This window comes from Felis catus, chromosome B3, assembly GCF_018350175.1.
Source record: "Felis catus isolate Fca126 chromosome B3, F.catus_Fca126_mat1.0, whole genome shotgun sequence".
Lineage (NCBI taxonomy): Eukaryota > Metazoa > Chordata > Mammalia > Carnivora > Felidae > Felis > Felis catus.
The window spans coordinates 54,417,874-54,433,122 of NC_058373.1; the positions used below are offsets into that span (position 1 = coordinate 54,417,874).

Consider the following 15,249-nt stretch of genomic DNA (forward strand, 5'->3'; position numbering starts at 1 on the left):
CTAGAGATACACTATGTAGTGTAGTGCCTATGGTTTATACTGTTGTATTGCATATTTAAATATTTACTAAAAAGATGGATCTTATGTTAAGTGCTCTTATCACAAAATAATAAATTAAAAGGCAAGAGGGAACTTCTGGAAGTGATGGATATGTTTATGGCATAGATTGTGATCATAGTTTCACAGATGTACAGATTCATCAAGTTGTGTACATTAAATAAGTACAGATTTTTATATGTCAAAATACCTCAATAAAGTGTTTTTAAAAAAAGAAAGTTTGGAGATGGTTCAGAAAAGGAATTTGTATGGAAGCCCATTTCATTTAATGAATTCTTTTTTTCTCCATATTACTTAGATATGCACAATCTCTGCATTTTCTTCTGTGTGCCATATGTGAAATTAAAATATAGAAAAGTATTATATTCCAACAGTCATGTAAAAGAAGCTACTGTGCTACCAGAAGTTTTGATACAGAAAAAGAAAGCTAGGATCCTTAGAAATAAAAGAAAGCTTACTTTAATCCCAAACTTACACAGAAAACAAACCTCTAGTTTCATATCCTTCTCAGTAATCTGGATAGACCCTCTAGGATTCTGGCTTCTTCCTGCCCTGGGTTTTCTAGACTTGAGGTTGTCTCTTTAAATCACTGTCTTGAACTCTGTGGGGTGACCATAGGAGGTGAGAGCCTAATTTGGGGACATCTGAGTCCATGGTCATAAGTGGCTCATTTAAGTGCCAAGTAAGCTGGCTTTGATGTCTGTACTCCAGGTCCCCTACTGCATCACCACTTGAAAGTGTCAGAAGAGATTCAGATCTGCCTGTCATTCTGAGACTGTGGCACAGGACCTATTCTTCCCTGCAATGAACTCATTCACCAAAGAAGCCTTTTTACATAGTAGCTACAGAGCTGTCATCACATGCATTTCCAGGCCAGTTCACCAAATATTGGAGCCACAGAGATTTGTCAGAGAGGTCAAATGGACCCAGAAGAACTTCCTCAATGCATAATTCAGACAGTCATTCCTGTTAGGCCCATTTTGAAATCCTCCGGGGTGTAAGTTAACTATGGAGCCGTCCCGGGGTTCCAAAATAATCCTGGGACACCTGAGGGGATCCAGGCTGAATTAGAACCCTTGGTCCCATTAACTAGTGGTTTTTTAACTTCATCAGCACAGTAAAATCACTAGAACACTTTAACAAACACCGATGCCTGAGTCTTTCCCACCTACTCAGGATTCTGACTTAATTGAACTGTGGTCTCCCAGTAATCTAACATGAACCTTCGCTGTGATCCAGGGCTTCTCAGGTTTGGCAGCGTGTCACAATTATCTGGGGAGCTTTTAAAATTCCTGGTGCCCAGGTTGCGCTCCGAATGAATTAAATACGAGTCCTTTTGGGTGGAACCTGGCATCAGTATTTTTTTTTAAGTTCCCTAGCTGATTATAATATTTAGCCAGGGCTGAGAGGTAGGGAAACTTGGAAAGGGGAATTTTTTTATATATCTGAAAGCAGACTTCTTGCGTTCTCTCCAATTCACTTGGGTCTCTGAATGCTCTAAAACTGTAGGCTAAAGAGTTGTAATACAGCTGAGTCACAGAGGAAAATACATGTTCATATGCTCTGGGTTGGTATATAAATGAAAATGATGGTCAGTTCAAATAAGGATTTACAAATTAAATAAGAGATACACCTGTGGCAATAAATTATTTGAATTTTGCAAGTGCCAGACACTTGTATTAGCCAGCCTCCCTCAAAAAAAAGAGGAAAACTATACAATGAAAAATAATCTTTATTATTAGAATTCTCAAAGGGTAGCTGATATTTCCAAATCTGCTCCCCAGCAGTTTATCCATCTTCCCCTAATTTAAGGCCTTGACAACTTAACTTACTCAAGGGAATGCAGGCCACCAGTTCTACAGGGTACCATTTTGTCAGTAATTCACAGATTGTGGGTCAAATCCATAGATATGTTCCTCATTGTCTATTTTTTTAAGGTGGTTGCCCTGGTTTTCTTATTTTGTTTTGATAATGTGAATTATTGTTCTTTTAGATAAATGGCTAAGAGCTGTTTGGAGCATAAGCAAGTTTACTGTCTCCATATTTAGAGGTGGTATGTATATTCGCTAGCTATTAGCAGAGATTTGTGCTGAGTAGGATCTTATCCAAAGAATTGTTGACAACTGGATTGCTGAAGATTCTGTGGCCAAAGTCAAATCCCACAACACTGTGTTTATTTGCTTTTTGCCAATTGTTAGGCCATATCCCGTCACAGTCTAACAATCCAAAAGAGAATGTTGCCAAATCATTGGCTAGCTTTCAGAATGGCTAACTCTTTGCTTGCTATGGAACTTATAATGCTTAATTCTACTAAGTGAAGCATACTTTTTCTTGAATCAGTGGTTTAGCACAATTGAGGATTTCTTCTTAAAAGGAATGGGTGATATTGACCATTGTTGAGAAGAGTAACTGAATACCAAAAGCAAGAAAATCATTTTGAGAGACTGAGTTCTTTGTTCCGCATCTGCCTTGCAGGGCGGTTGACAGTTGCCCAGTGCACTGCTGCCATCTCTCACTTGGCACCTCGAGTCCCAGCTTAAACAGCAGTGTTATTTCTGTCAGGTGTGGACTGATTGACTCTGTCTGTTGATGGAGTGCCTGGTCCAAAAATTATCTAAATTTACCCTTTCACCTTGTCTCCAAGAAGAGAGCTCTGACGACAGCAGTAGAAGTGTTGACCATCCATTACAAATCCCTTTAAGATGTTATTACTGGGCATTTTATGCTTTTATTACCCTTATTATTAGTTCAGGTTAGGTTCCAGTTGCATTGCTTAGAAACATACTGCAAGGCTAAATGTGGAATCATCAGAGAAGACAGACTTTTCTTGCCTCCTGGGTGAGACTAGTATGCAATCTGAGGACCAGTTCTCCAGTGACAACTCCTCTCTCCTCAGTGTCAGAAATGTGGTCCGGCATCTCCTGGCCTCTCATGAATTCCTACATTTATATAGTTGGGTCTTACTTATCTGTCTACTAATACAAGGCTTATTTTTATTGGGTTGCTTGGTGTGCTTTTCCTGCAATTTAGTCCTTCTAATCTAAATTTAAAATACTTCACAAGACAACACTATAAATTAAGACTGAAGTGAGATCCTCACAACCCAGGATAGCTTCAGTAATTTTTAAAATTTCCTAAAAAATGAGACATGAGCTGTCATATCTGGCTCCATACCACTCCCCTTGTCTTCCTCTAGGCCTTCCATCTACCTACCCAACCCAATCTTTTGGAAACAAAATTATATACCCATATTTTTTTTTACCTCTTCTACTCACCCCAGTCCATTTTCTTAGCAATATCACATTTTTATGAAGAGGTTATCCTTCTGCTAGTGAAGTAAGCAGTCCTTCAAAACCTATTAATATCATCAGGTAATTTTCCTCTTCATCCAAAGCAAAGCCACGAGAAAAGAGTGGGGACCTCATAGTAACTCAAAGAACAATTATGTTTCACACAGCTGACATCTAACTTTTCATGCAAAATTTTATCATCTAAGATATTTAAATCTATACATTTTAAAAGACCTCCACAGAAGGCGTTTAACAACCAGCTAACAAATTTATGGGATCAGAACACTGAAAATGAAATTCAAAGTGCTATTCTGATGTATCACACTTTCTGAACTCTGCTGCATTTTACTCCAGTAGACAATCCAATCACTTTTTACTCTCATTGTAAATAGGAAGGAAATATCTCTTGTTCATTTGTTCATTCATTCAGTTAATGATTGAGGAATGTTAATAGTTTTCATATTTATAATTTCAAGTTTTTTGTTCTTTGACTTCTTAAACAAATTTTATTGAGCACTTCCTTTGTACCTGGATACAGTAGCTTCAACTTCACATGTGTCAATTTGCATGTTTTATGTAGGGGACATTCACACTTAAAATTAGTAAGGCTGCCCCTTAAATAACAGGAAATGAATATCAGAATTCTCTTCTAATAAGTTATTCTCCATATTTTTCAATGAAGTAATTACTTTTGTATCTTAGGATTTCCTGTTGACAATTGTGGATTAACTTCTTTTTAACTATGGTGAAGCCTGACTGACCCCTTCTTCAAGAGGATAGCAACACAACCTGACAACAGTTTTAGGTTTTACTTAAAGGATCCCATTGAAAGCTTCCCTTTCCAGGAGAATTCACCCTATCAAGAAAGTATGTTTATATATACAGCCTATGAAAAGCTTATAGATGTGAAGACTATATAATATATACCATGTCTTTATGAACATTAGTATTGTGGCATTCTATTTATGATACAGAAAGAGTTTCTCTCTCTCTCTCTTTCATTTTCACTGTAGAATTAGAATAGAGGAGAAATGGTGTGCCAGATTGGCCTTATGGTTACTCAAGGTTAATGCTAAATTGTGTTTCAGATATAAAATAACTTTGGCATTTTGTGTACGCCTACAAATGCCGGAGTTTAGTGGTTTTTAAGAAACTTTAACACAGAATAAAACACATATATGAATGCATCCCAGTTGTAGATATTTTTCATCCCAAATAATTACACATGCTATTCATTTTCACTGGATTTTACTTCTAATTTTTCACTTTTTCATTATTTGACAAAAGCATTCAAAAGGAATTAGTGGCCATGTAGAAGAATTCTACACAGTGTTTAGATTTGATAACCATATTGGTACAATTTCAAATTAGTTCCAATGGCTCATCTTATAATGGAGATAATATTCACTTATCTCACTCAAAGTATATAATAATTACATAATGAGTACTTAGATCTGTTCATACTTATGTTATGGTTTAGAATAGAATAGACTGTAAGAACTAGTGAGTGTATTAGAGATCATCTGTATATACCCCATATCTTAGAGATGAAAAAACTGAAAATTGGAAAGAATTAAAAATTTTTCCAAAATTACTCACAGATAGGGAATAGACCTATGCATCATAACTTCCACCTGGGCTCTGTCCTCTTGTCTCTTCTACCAGGTTCCATTATTCATGATAAATCTCATAACTTTTAAATAAATTGATTATAATCCAAATTCTGTTGCTCATATAGAAGTGGCTATCCACAGAACTTTTCTCCAAATAGTCATTTCTTTAGCTAAAGTTTAGTATAATCAGAACAATCTTCCAAGACTAACATGATAATTTTACTAATACCAGTAATAATTAAACTATAACTATTAATAATCCATTAAAAAGGCCTTAGTGTTCTATATCAATTATATTTAAAAAGAAGATCCTCTCATTTTCATATTGGAAATATAATTCCCCAATTTCCCACTTATTGGCTCGTTAGTTAAGAAGCCTAAAAACCAAGGCACCTGGGTGGCTCAATCGGTTGCGTCCAACTCTTGATTTCAGCTCAGGTCATGATCTCATGGTTCCTGCATTAGGCTCTGTGCTGGCAGTAAGGAGCCTGCTTGGATTCTCTCTCTCCCTCTATCTCTGCCCCTCCCCTGCTCGCTCTTGCTCTCTTTCTAAAATAAATAAACTTTTTAAAAAATCCCTAAAAACCATTCATTAAACAAGCAACAAAAGTTTCAAGTACTCACTGCAAGCCTTAAGCAAAATGCACTGCAAGTGCTTAAGCAAATGTTTACACCATCATCCCCACGCATTCTTTTTCAATTGACTTTAATATGCATAATATTATAAGATGATAAGATAATAACATTGTTCAAGTGCTAGTAATACAAACCATTTATTTTCATTCAGGGACTTTAAATTCTTACTATTTATATCCAATATTCTACCTTATTAAATTTAATACTATTGACATTGTTTGTTCATCATAACTTCTAAATGACAAATCCAACCCTGATATTTCAATAGGACAAAAATAACTAATTCTTGGAGAAAATGTAAGGTACACTAACAGAAAATCATGGACTTAACATCTCTTGCAACTCACTTTTATTTCTTCCTTCACATTTACATTTCTCTTAAGGTAACACAAAATTATGGCATGGAAGATTTAAAGAAAATGTTAGGAGGAACCTATTTTCTTGCTTAGGTAATTAAACAAACAACCTAATACAAACTCATTCTGACATGAACAGATGGACAGATTCCCTTCTGTTTTATAACTGTATACAATTGCACAAGTCCCTGAAAGCATTTTTGAGCACAGATTATGTATTTTACACCACAGAAATATTCTTTCAAAGAAAATCTAATTGTTTTTTTAAAATGAATTTTCTGTTCCTCACACTAATAAGTTTTTGTTGAGCATTTACTGAGGACTCTTTTAGAGTTCCTAATGAGTTTTGCTTGAGGACAGTGATTTCCATCTCAGTGTGAATAATATCATTTATATTTTGCGTAACTTACAAGCATTTTGACCGTAGGACATAGGGATTATATTTTCAAATTGGCTTGGGTTATCAGCTCCAACCATAATATTAGTAGATTTGACCTGTTCCCAGAAGATGTTATTGGAAACATAGTTCAACGATCCCAATTTAGAGAAATTAGAAGATGATAGGTTTTTTTTTCAAAAAATCGAAAAAGAAAAGTAAGAAAGCATGTCACTTGAAAAATGGTTCTTTCACAGATTAAGGTTCATAAGCCGTGCTATAAATAAAAGACATCACTTACTATAGTTGTTCTTCATCTCTTGGGTCCCTTTGACTTTGCCTCGTTTATCAATCCTCAGATACCACTGTGTTCGACAGAAGAGTCTTCTCACTCGTATATCCCCTCCTTCCATGTAATCATAACTTCTTGTATGTCGCTCAGGGCTGGAACAGTTCACATTTGTAGCCATTTGCTCTGGAGTCATGTCATTGCAAGCTAAAGATATAGTGCCCACTAGACAGATAATGTGAAAGCATGATCTGTAGAGCAAAGTTGGCAGGATCCATGTCAGTATCCATTTGCGCATTATAGTGTAGTGCTCCGGGTGTTCATGAATAACATAATGAAAATTAAATCTTGAGTTGATTGTTGCTCCTAGGTCATTGACCTCTTCCTATCTGTGAATTGTAGATTGATTTAAGAAAGAGTAGTTGTTTTTTTCCAAATTGTTATCCTTATCCTTTTAGTTCCTGATAACAATACAGGATTCCTCCTTAAATAACTCTCAGTTGGTATTTCCTTATAAAAACAGGTTGCACTAAGTTCAGTTGCTGCGACACTGTTTACTACTGGACTTCTGTTTGCCATGAGACATTAGGAATAGGGAGGGGAGGCAAGGGAAGATGAAACATTGTATGTATAAATGTTAGTGGGTAAATAGTATTATAACATGCAGTGTAGTTGGTACTGTGAAGGCACATTTAAAACAACTTTCACAGAGGATGTCAACATCTTTATCTCTCTATATGTAGATTTAGAAAAGTTATACATTACTAGAGACAAATCAGAATATGATTGTACCATTTATTCTGATTGCTGTTTGGTAAGAAACATCCTGCAATTAGAGCTATTGATTTAAATTAAGTCCTAAAATTACTACTAACAAAGTATAAACGCTTTCCCTAGATTTGTTTATAGTATGCTTTTATGTTTGTGGTTAATCAATTATTTTCTCTTGAACTACCCACATTTCTCAAGTTAAATGCCAGTATTGTCTGCAGAACTTTATGTAAAGTTCTACAGCGTAATTGCTATAGATAATTACAAGGCTCAAAAATCTGGTAACTTTACTTTTCCCCTCAGCACTAAAACAAGAGAAAGAAGTAAACTACTAGAAATCCACTCTGCATTATTTTTAAAAACAAATAGCAGTAACTTACTTGTTCTGTTGATAACAGCTGGATGCACAAGAATTCCATGTCTGTTGTCTGCCTTGTGCAACTTGAGCCTCTCTACTGTAGCTACAAACTATTTCTTAGCTGAGAAATTCTCCAGCAGAATCATAATTGTTTCCATAAATCAACAGGCAAAAGGATTTTCTCTCTGTGTGAGAGCGTGTATGCTTGTGTGTGTGTGTGTGGAGCCTTTTTATTCAGGGCTTTTCGATAAATACCTTTGCTGACCTCATTGGAAGCAATTAAAACTTAACCAGTGAGCTGTTAGTTGAATACAACAGCAAGAATAAAAGAGGCTTATATAGTATTCATTCAATGGTCATGAGAGGGAGCTATGAACATAGTTTATGACTAAATCTACCAGTGGGTACCTACTCTGTAGAAACAGATCTCCGATTCTGAAACAGTTAAAAGGGGAAAAGGAATTTTTTACACCATCTTTACAATGTAGCAGTTGTATATAAGTTGAAAAATATTCCTTTGAACATATATATAAAAGGGATTTTTGCTAGTTAGAAAATCTTTTCCATAGCTTTATGATACATGCATTTCTCCTATTACTTCTTTGTACTCAGAATTTTAGAATAAAACTAATATGTGTTTATTAACTCACATCTTAGTGCTCTGAAGCACTGTGTAGCTGAGTCAAGGGTATAGCTTTTCATGCAGAGGTATTTGACCATTGTATATGAGTATGTTTTTTATGTTTTATATTCCTAGACTGAAACTTAGAACATCTAGTTTCTTATTTGAGCTGAGCCACTAATTACCAGTATGACCTTGGGCAAGTCACTTGGCATTTCTGAGTCTCAGCTACTACATTACTGCATTTGTAAAAATAGTGCATTAGTCTGTGGTGCCCTGTAGTTTTAAAATTCTATGACTTGGACTTATACTAACTACTAATATAAGGAAGAAGATGCATACTTTCAACAATTGTAATTCTTAAAAATTAAAAATAAATAAAATGGTTTTACAATGGTTATCAATGTTTGACTTTTTCCTCAGTAAGAACATTGGCACAATAAATAAGTGTTACTCTAGGGATGAATTATAAGAGCTATAGTTAATGTAAGTTAAGAGAAAGCTATTTTACTTTTCAGCATGAGTTTTCCTCCCCTTTATTTCCTGTTCTGGCCTATAAATAGTGTAGTGGCCCAGTATTTTATTAGTTATTTGCTGCAAAATGATTGCATTGTTAATCTAAATCAATATTTAGGAATGTATATTGAAATTCTCTTTCCCATGTTCATACTCCCAGCACACACACACACACACACACACACACACACACACACCCCCACTTGAAATGCACTACTTTACCACCAGGTGGTGCATGTAGACCAAATAGGAAAAGAAAATTAAGTCCTTTCAGATTATAGTGTATGTGATTTCCTTGCTTTTGGGCAACAAAATCCAGAGCATGGAATAGGTTAAATGTACCAAGTTACTCTTTAGGCATCAGATATTGAAATTTGTAAGTTTATTAGAGCAGAGGAGCATGGAACCTTCTCTAATTGCATCTGTTGAAAAAGCTAGATAAAAATTCTATCATGTATTTCTCCAAATGGAGGAAGAAGAGAAGGAAAGAAAGTATGATGTTGCTGTGTTCTGAACCATCCCTCTATGGGCAACAATAAAGAGCAGTGTCAGAACTCCTGGAACTTGGATATTCCTTCTAAAGTGAAAATTGTTAACAGTCAGTTCACATGTAAGGATTTTCAGAAGCTACTAAATCCATCTGTTCCATACTGACCCTACAGATTTTAAACTAAGAAATCAACAGATTAGAAGTCAAAATTTGCTAATTCAATGCTCAAGACTTAAAGAGATGGACAGTTTGTTGATAAAAGTGCTAGGGCCTCCTTAAAATCTGCTAGATAGAGTTAACTGTAAAATTGGAAACAAAGTATAAAATTGTGATCTCTTCACTTTACCTTCATTAGATGTTATTGTACTCTGTGATTTGAAAATATAATCCCGGTAGTATTAATGAGTGGCTTAATCTCGACAAGGGAACTGTATTTAAGTCTTTTAAGAAACAGTGCCTGATACTTGCCTAGTTTGATATGGGGATAGAATATGTAAAAAGAATACAGAGGATCTATTTCAACAAATATCATGAAAACATTAACAGCTGTTTAAGTATGATTACTCACCATCTAGTTTTGCTTAAGCAACCTCTGTTATATCCCTATTTCACAAAGAGGTAAATGATAGAAAATAGCTTTTGTTTAATTAATTTTTCATTTCAATAATTTTAAACCCATGTCACATTCATAAGTATGTATAATGTAATCAATAGAAGGGAACATCAATCATTAAATATTTTCATTATTTTACCTTTTTATGTCCTATCCTGTTCCGCATCCTCTTAGCTCCCATTCTTTATCAAAAAGTATAGACAATCATTGTTATTGGTTTCTTGTGTATCTTGTCAGAGTTTTCTATGCATATACAGGCAAGTTGAATACATATGTGTGAATACATATATATATATATATATATATACATATATATATATACATATTTTTTACTTTTCCCCCTTTTATACAAAAGTAGCATGCCATAGACAATATGCTGCATGTTGCATTTTTTACTTAATAAAAATAGAAAGTTTTCCCATTACTATTTAGTAAATTTCCTCATTTTGTTTTACAGCTACATAGTACTTCATTAATGGGTATATCACAATGTATTTGTCTAGCCTTCTATTGATAAACATTTAATTTTTTTCCAGTCATTTTCTATTACAAAAAAAAAAGCTACAATGAATAAAGTTATAAATGTGTCATTTTTTTACTGTGCAAATATATTTGTAACATCAATGTCCAGAATTTGTCCATATATATAAAATTTAGATAGATATTGCCAACTTAACCCTCCACAGAAGTTGTACTAATTTTATAATTCCACTAGCAGTACAGAAGTATGATTCTTGTTCAATATAGTATATTATCAATATAGTATATTAATATAGTATAGTATAGTATATTACTAATCTGACAGGTAAAATGGCATTCATTATAGTTATGCCTTGGGTTTCTCATCTTATTAAAGGAAATGACTATCATGGACAAGTACTGTAAGGAAAAGCTACAAACACCAATATGGTTTTATTACAGAGAATGAGAAGGACTGTGGTGCATGAAGAGGCTGCAGAGGTAGCCAGGGTCCTGTTGGGCTATGTCAGGGAGTTTGATCTTCATCCTAAAAGCAATAGGAAACCACTATAGTATGTTAAGAAGAGTGACATGAACAGAACCACTCTCCCTGCTCTATTTTGTTTTAACTCCAAATTTGTTTAACTCCTACTAGCATAAGCTTATGTAATATTAAATTATGTTCATTTATCCTATTTTTCTATTCTCCATATTGTCAGAAAGATAGCCAAACTTTGTAAATGGAAAGGAAAGATGTGGGAGAAAAAAGTCATATACACTTCCTGACTTGGATAAAGTCTGAATCCACTTCACAGGGTTCTGCTGAGTGCCTTGAAAGGAAGGGAAGCATCAGAGTGCCTTTGGGAAGCAATCTGGGAAAGTTAGAGTCCTTAGACTGGGGAGATAAAAGTCTATTTGGGGACCAAGCTCCTGTATATCTAGAAACACCATAGCACAGGCAGAAGCAGCAAAGCTCCAGGGAGGAAGGAGAGCAAGGACTGCCTCATGTGTCTAAATAGATGGAGCCATAAGTACCCCTCATAAAGATTTCCCATGTTTCAAAAAGAAATCTGGAAGCAGCAGGAAGCCCATACTTGAAGGAACTGTGTGAACAGAGTCAGTGAACACCCAGAAGTAACTAGAGTAGACAAATGACTTGAAAATCAGAATCCCTTGCCTTGTCCTTGAATCCAACACCATCTTGAGGCAGAAGAGGGGAACTCAGGAACAATAGAGGTTAAGTTTTTTACCTCTATTATTTACTTGGGGGAGGGGATAACATTCTCAAAGTTAATGCAAGGTTGATTTACAAACATAAATTTATATGTTATTTCTTACATATTTGAGATTATGGTCCAAGGTTTGTTTCCATTGCATTCCTCTACAGCTATCATCACACTGTGGATAAACCTTCATCTTTTCTCCTGTCAGTCCCATTCCATAATTTTTTTTCCATTCCATTAATTTAGGCCCAACTTTGGATCATGCTGTGTACAACCAACATTACTTACTTCCTTGACCCACTCACTAAACAAATATTTATCAAATAGCTACTTGGTGCCAGATGTTGAGATACAATGGTGAATATTCTGGAAGTGATCTCTGACCTTACAGAGTATGCATTCCAGTGAGGGAACAAACATAAACATGTATATCTGTCATGTGAGTAAATGGGAGGTGGACATTAGGATGCAACGAAGATATTCAAGGAGATGGGGGTAAATGGGTAGAGACTCCTACTTTAAGTAGGAAAGGCCTGTCTAAAGAGATAAATTTTAAGCTTCCTTGAGCAGGAATGGCTTCAGGTATGAGCAATGGGGAAAATAGTGATAGATAAATGAAACAAAAAGTAGGCAGGGACCAGATCATGAAGAACTTTGAAGGTCATGGTAGTAGGGGTTTGGGTTTATTCTAAGTGCAATAGGAAGCTGGAGTATAGGTGTGTCTGCTCCAAATCTGATGGACCTGGTCAAAGATAGTGGCTTAAACTCAGGAGTAAAATCTCAGAAGTAATTGAGCAAGCCTGGGGTCCCTATAAATCCTCAGCTTTGTAAACTTTGTGGTTACTCTTGGCATAATGCCCTAACATTTTAAAACTAATTGTACATAAGGGTACAAAGTCTGAGTCATATGTTCAAAATTGTGCCTCTGACTCAGCTGTATAAATATCTCAGTTTACAAATGTAACTTGACTCTTTGTGTCTCTAAGTCTATAAAAATGTATGTTTTATTTAATTCTATATATATAAAAAGTTCTCTGAAATGCTAATCTAAAGCTAAAGTTCTCAAAAATGTATTATTAATTTTCCAAATTACTACGCAACTTCAGACCTAGAGAAAGATATCTAGAGTTATTATGAGTTCTTTTTTTTTTAATTTGGAAATTTCTATATAATGAAGTTATATAATTCACTCTTAATTGGCTTGACTCCACTTACATTAATGCTTAACTTTAGCAAAGAATCAGTCTCCTTGATTCAGTGCTATATATTAGTGCCTAATTTTGACAGCCTAGTGCCATTCTAACAGTTGAAAAGCTGTAAAGCTTTATAATGGGTAGGGAGAGAATTTTTCTTCACCCCTAGGAGAATATCATGAAAGACAACAAGGACCCTGTGCAATTAGGGTTATTACATTCTTTGCTTTAAGTCGTCATTCTTTGGTTCCATATTCTCTGTCTACATAGCAAAACAGGAAAATAAGGGGGAAAACTAGCAACAAAAAATGTTTTTAAATCTTTAATAAATGTTACTGGGTTGCTAACAAAATTGTTTTTTTTTTTTAATTCATTAGCTTTAAAACCATGGCTTTTTAGCGCTACATGAACTTTTCAGAAGTAGCAGAAGGAAGCAGAATAAAGACAGTTATGATAGCAAAGAAGGAGAAGAAAGTTATGGAGTTAAACATTTTTAGTATAAAGATGCATCCATGAAAAGCCAGGTATCCATTAAATTACAGATTCTTATAAATCTGGTGGCTAACAAGATAACTCATACTTAAGAGAAGAGGTTAATATTTCTCCTTAGGCTTCTCTTCAAGCTAAACATTCTTGCCATCTTTAAATACTTCTCAAATTTTTCCCTCAATGGTATTTAATATTAACTTAATCATACTTAGTCCAATCCTTATTCATCTAATCACTTCCAAAAGTTATCATTTCTACCACCACAACTTCTTCCAAAACTGTTTCTTCTTATGAATTATCATCTTCATATACTAAGCCAAGTAATTGTTTTTTCTAGTCTTCTTTTCTAATATGAAAACCACTATTCCCAATATCCTCAGTAGTCCTCAATAGTCTTCAAACTCTAGACCCTCTCACTTGATTTAGGGTGAAGGGAGGTATACCTGCTCCCCACTTGTTTTCTTGGTAGGGAAAGGACTAATAGAGAAGAAATACTCCTTACAAATTTTCTCTCTCTCTTTGTCTCTCTTCCTTCTTATATCTTCAGTCTTCATGAGGGACCCAAGAATTGTGTAAGCAATAATCAGATATTTCCTTTGAAATTTTCCGTATTGAGTTTTTTAATGATACAATAAAATCCTTGATCCTATTTATTCTGTTAACTCAGCTAATTCAAATCATCACTTACCATGTATTTACATAGTATGCAAATATAATAGAGATACACTGTTGAATAAGATAAGCAAAGTCCCTAGGGGCGCCTGGGTGGCGCAGTCGGTTAAGCGTCCGACTTCAGCCAGGTCACGATCTCGCGGTCCGTGAGTTCGAGCCCCGCGTCGGGCTCTGGGCTGATGGCTCAGAGCCTGGAGCCTGTTTCCGATTCTGTGTCTCCTTCTCTCTCTGCCCCTCCCCCGTTCATGCTCTGTCTCTCTCTGTCCCAAAAATAAATAAACGTTGAAAAAAAAAAAAAAAAAGATAAGCAAAGTCCCTGACTTCATGAAACTCAAATTATGGAGGAAGGGACAGATAATAAGTACATAAAAAGAATTCTGATGATAGTAGAGGAAGAAATAAATAGGTTACTATGGTGGCAAATAACACAAATGAAAAGGGAAGAAAGGGCTTGTTGAAATCTGGGCACAAAAGGCTTTTCTGACAAGGTAACATTTAAGCTGAGATCTGATGGATAAGACGAAATCAGAAGTGGCAGCCCATTCCTGACAAAGGTAACAGGGAAAACAAGAGTTCTGAGGTGAAAATGAGCTTGGTGTATACTAGAAATTGAAAGGTGACAATATAACTGGAGCACAGTGAACAAAGGGAAAGTTGGGTGATATGAGACCAACCAATGCATAGGGGCTTTTGATACCAACAACAGTAATTTTGGGTTCAATTCTAAGTATAATGGGTTATAATCAATGAGTCCTGTGATCATTCTGAAAACATGGAGGATGATTTGGAGAATGTCAAAAGTTGAAGTAAGGAGGCCAGTTAGGAGGAGGCTATGGCTGTACTCCAGGTTGGAGGTGATGATATAATTTAGACTAGGATGGTGGAGAAGAGAGTGAAGGAAGTGAGCAAATAAATGTTGGAGACAAAGCTCAATGATAGATTATGTGAAAGACAAGGAGCTGTCAACGTTCAATTCCAGATATCTGACATTTGCAACAGGATAAATAGTGTTTCCATTTTGTGGAACCAAAGAAACCTGGGAGAGTAGTGGATGGGAAAATCAGGCAGTTAGAAATTTTAGCTACGAGGAATGCTCTAACCCAAAACTCAGTCTGGATCAGAGGGAACTGGACCTCTTACTCCCTTGAAATGAGAACCGGTAAGCATCTTATAAATCAATTACCACAAAAATGTGGAAGTAGAAACAGAATCTCTTTTTAAGGAAC

General features: G+C 35.3%; 2 protein-coding genes across 14 annotated transcripts in view; one reads left to right on the forward strand and one right to left on the reverse strand.

Moving 5' to 3' along the window:
- Positions 1-7,905, reverse strand: part of FGF7 (fibroblast growth factor 7) — a 57,806-nt gene extending 49,901 nt beyond the window's left edge. The window contains exons 1-2 of one of the 2 annotated variants that reach the window (XM_045059346.1): positions 7,769-7,905; positions 6,630-6,842 (exon numbers count right to left, since the gene is read on the reverse strand). In XM_045059346.1, the coding sequence (XP_044915281.1) occupies positions 6,630-6,842; position 7,769 (214 nt within the window). In that variant the 5' untranslated portion in view covers positions 7,770-7,905. Of the gene's footprint in view, positions 1-6,629; positions 6,916-7,768 lie in introns of those variants that run through there. The other variant, XM_006932535.5, reaches the window with a different exon arrangement.
- FAM227B (family with sequence similarity 227 member B) overlaps positions 1-15,249 on the forward strand; it is a 210,456-nt gene that overhangs the window by 132,510 nt on the left and 62,697 nt on the right. Inside the window, exons 12-13 of one of the 12 annotated variants that reach the window (XM_045059342.1) lie at positions 2,051-2,110; positions 4,050-6,630. The exons of the other annotated variants lie outside the window; for them this stretch is intronic. Of the exons in view, the coding sequence (XP_044915277.1) occupies positions 2,051-2,110; positions 4,050-4,087 (98 nt within the window). The 3' untranslated portion in view covers positions 4,088-6,630. Of the gene's footprint in view, positions 1-2,050; positions 2,111-4,049; positions 6,631-15,249 lie in introns of those variants that run through there. 12 annotated transcript variants of the gene reach the window in all.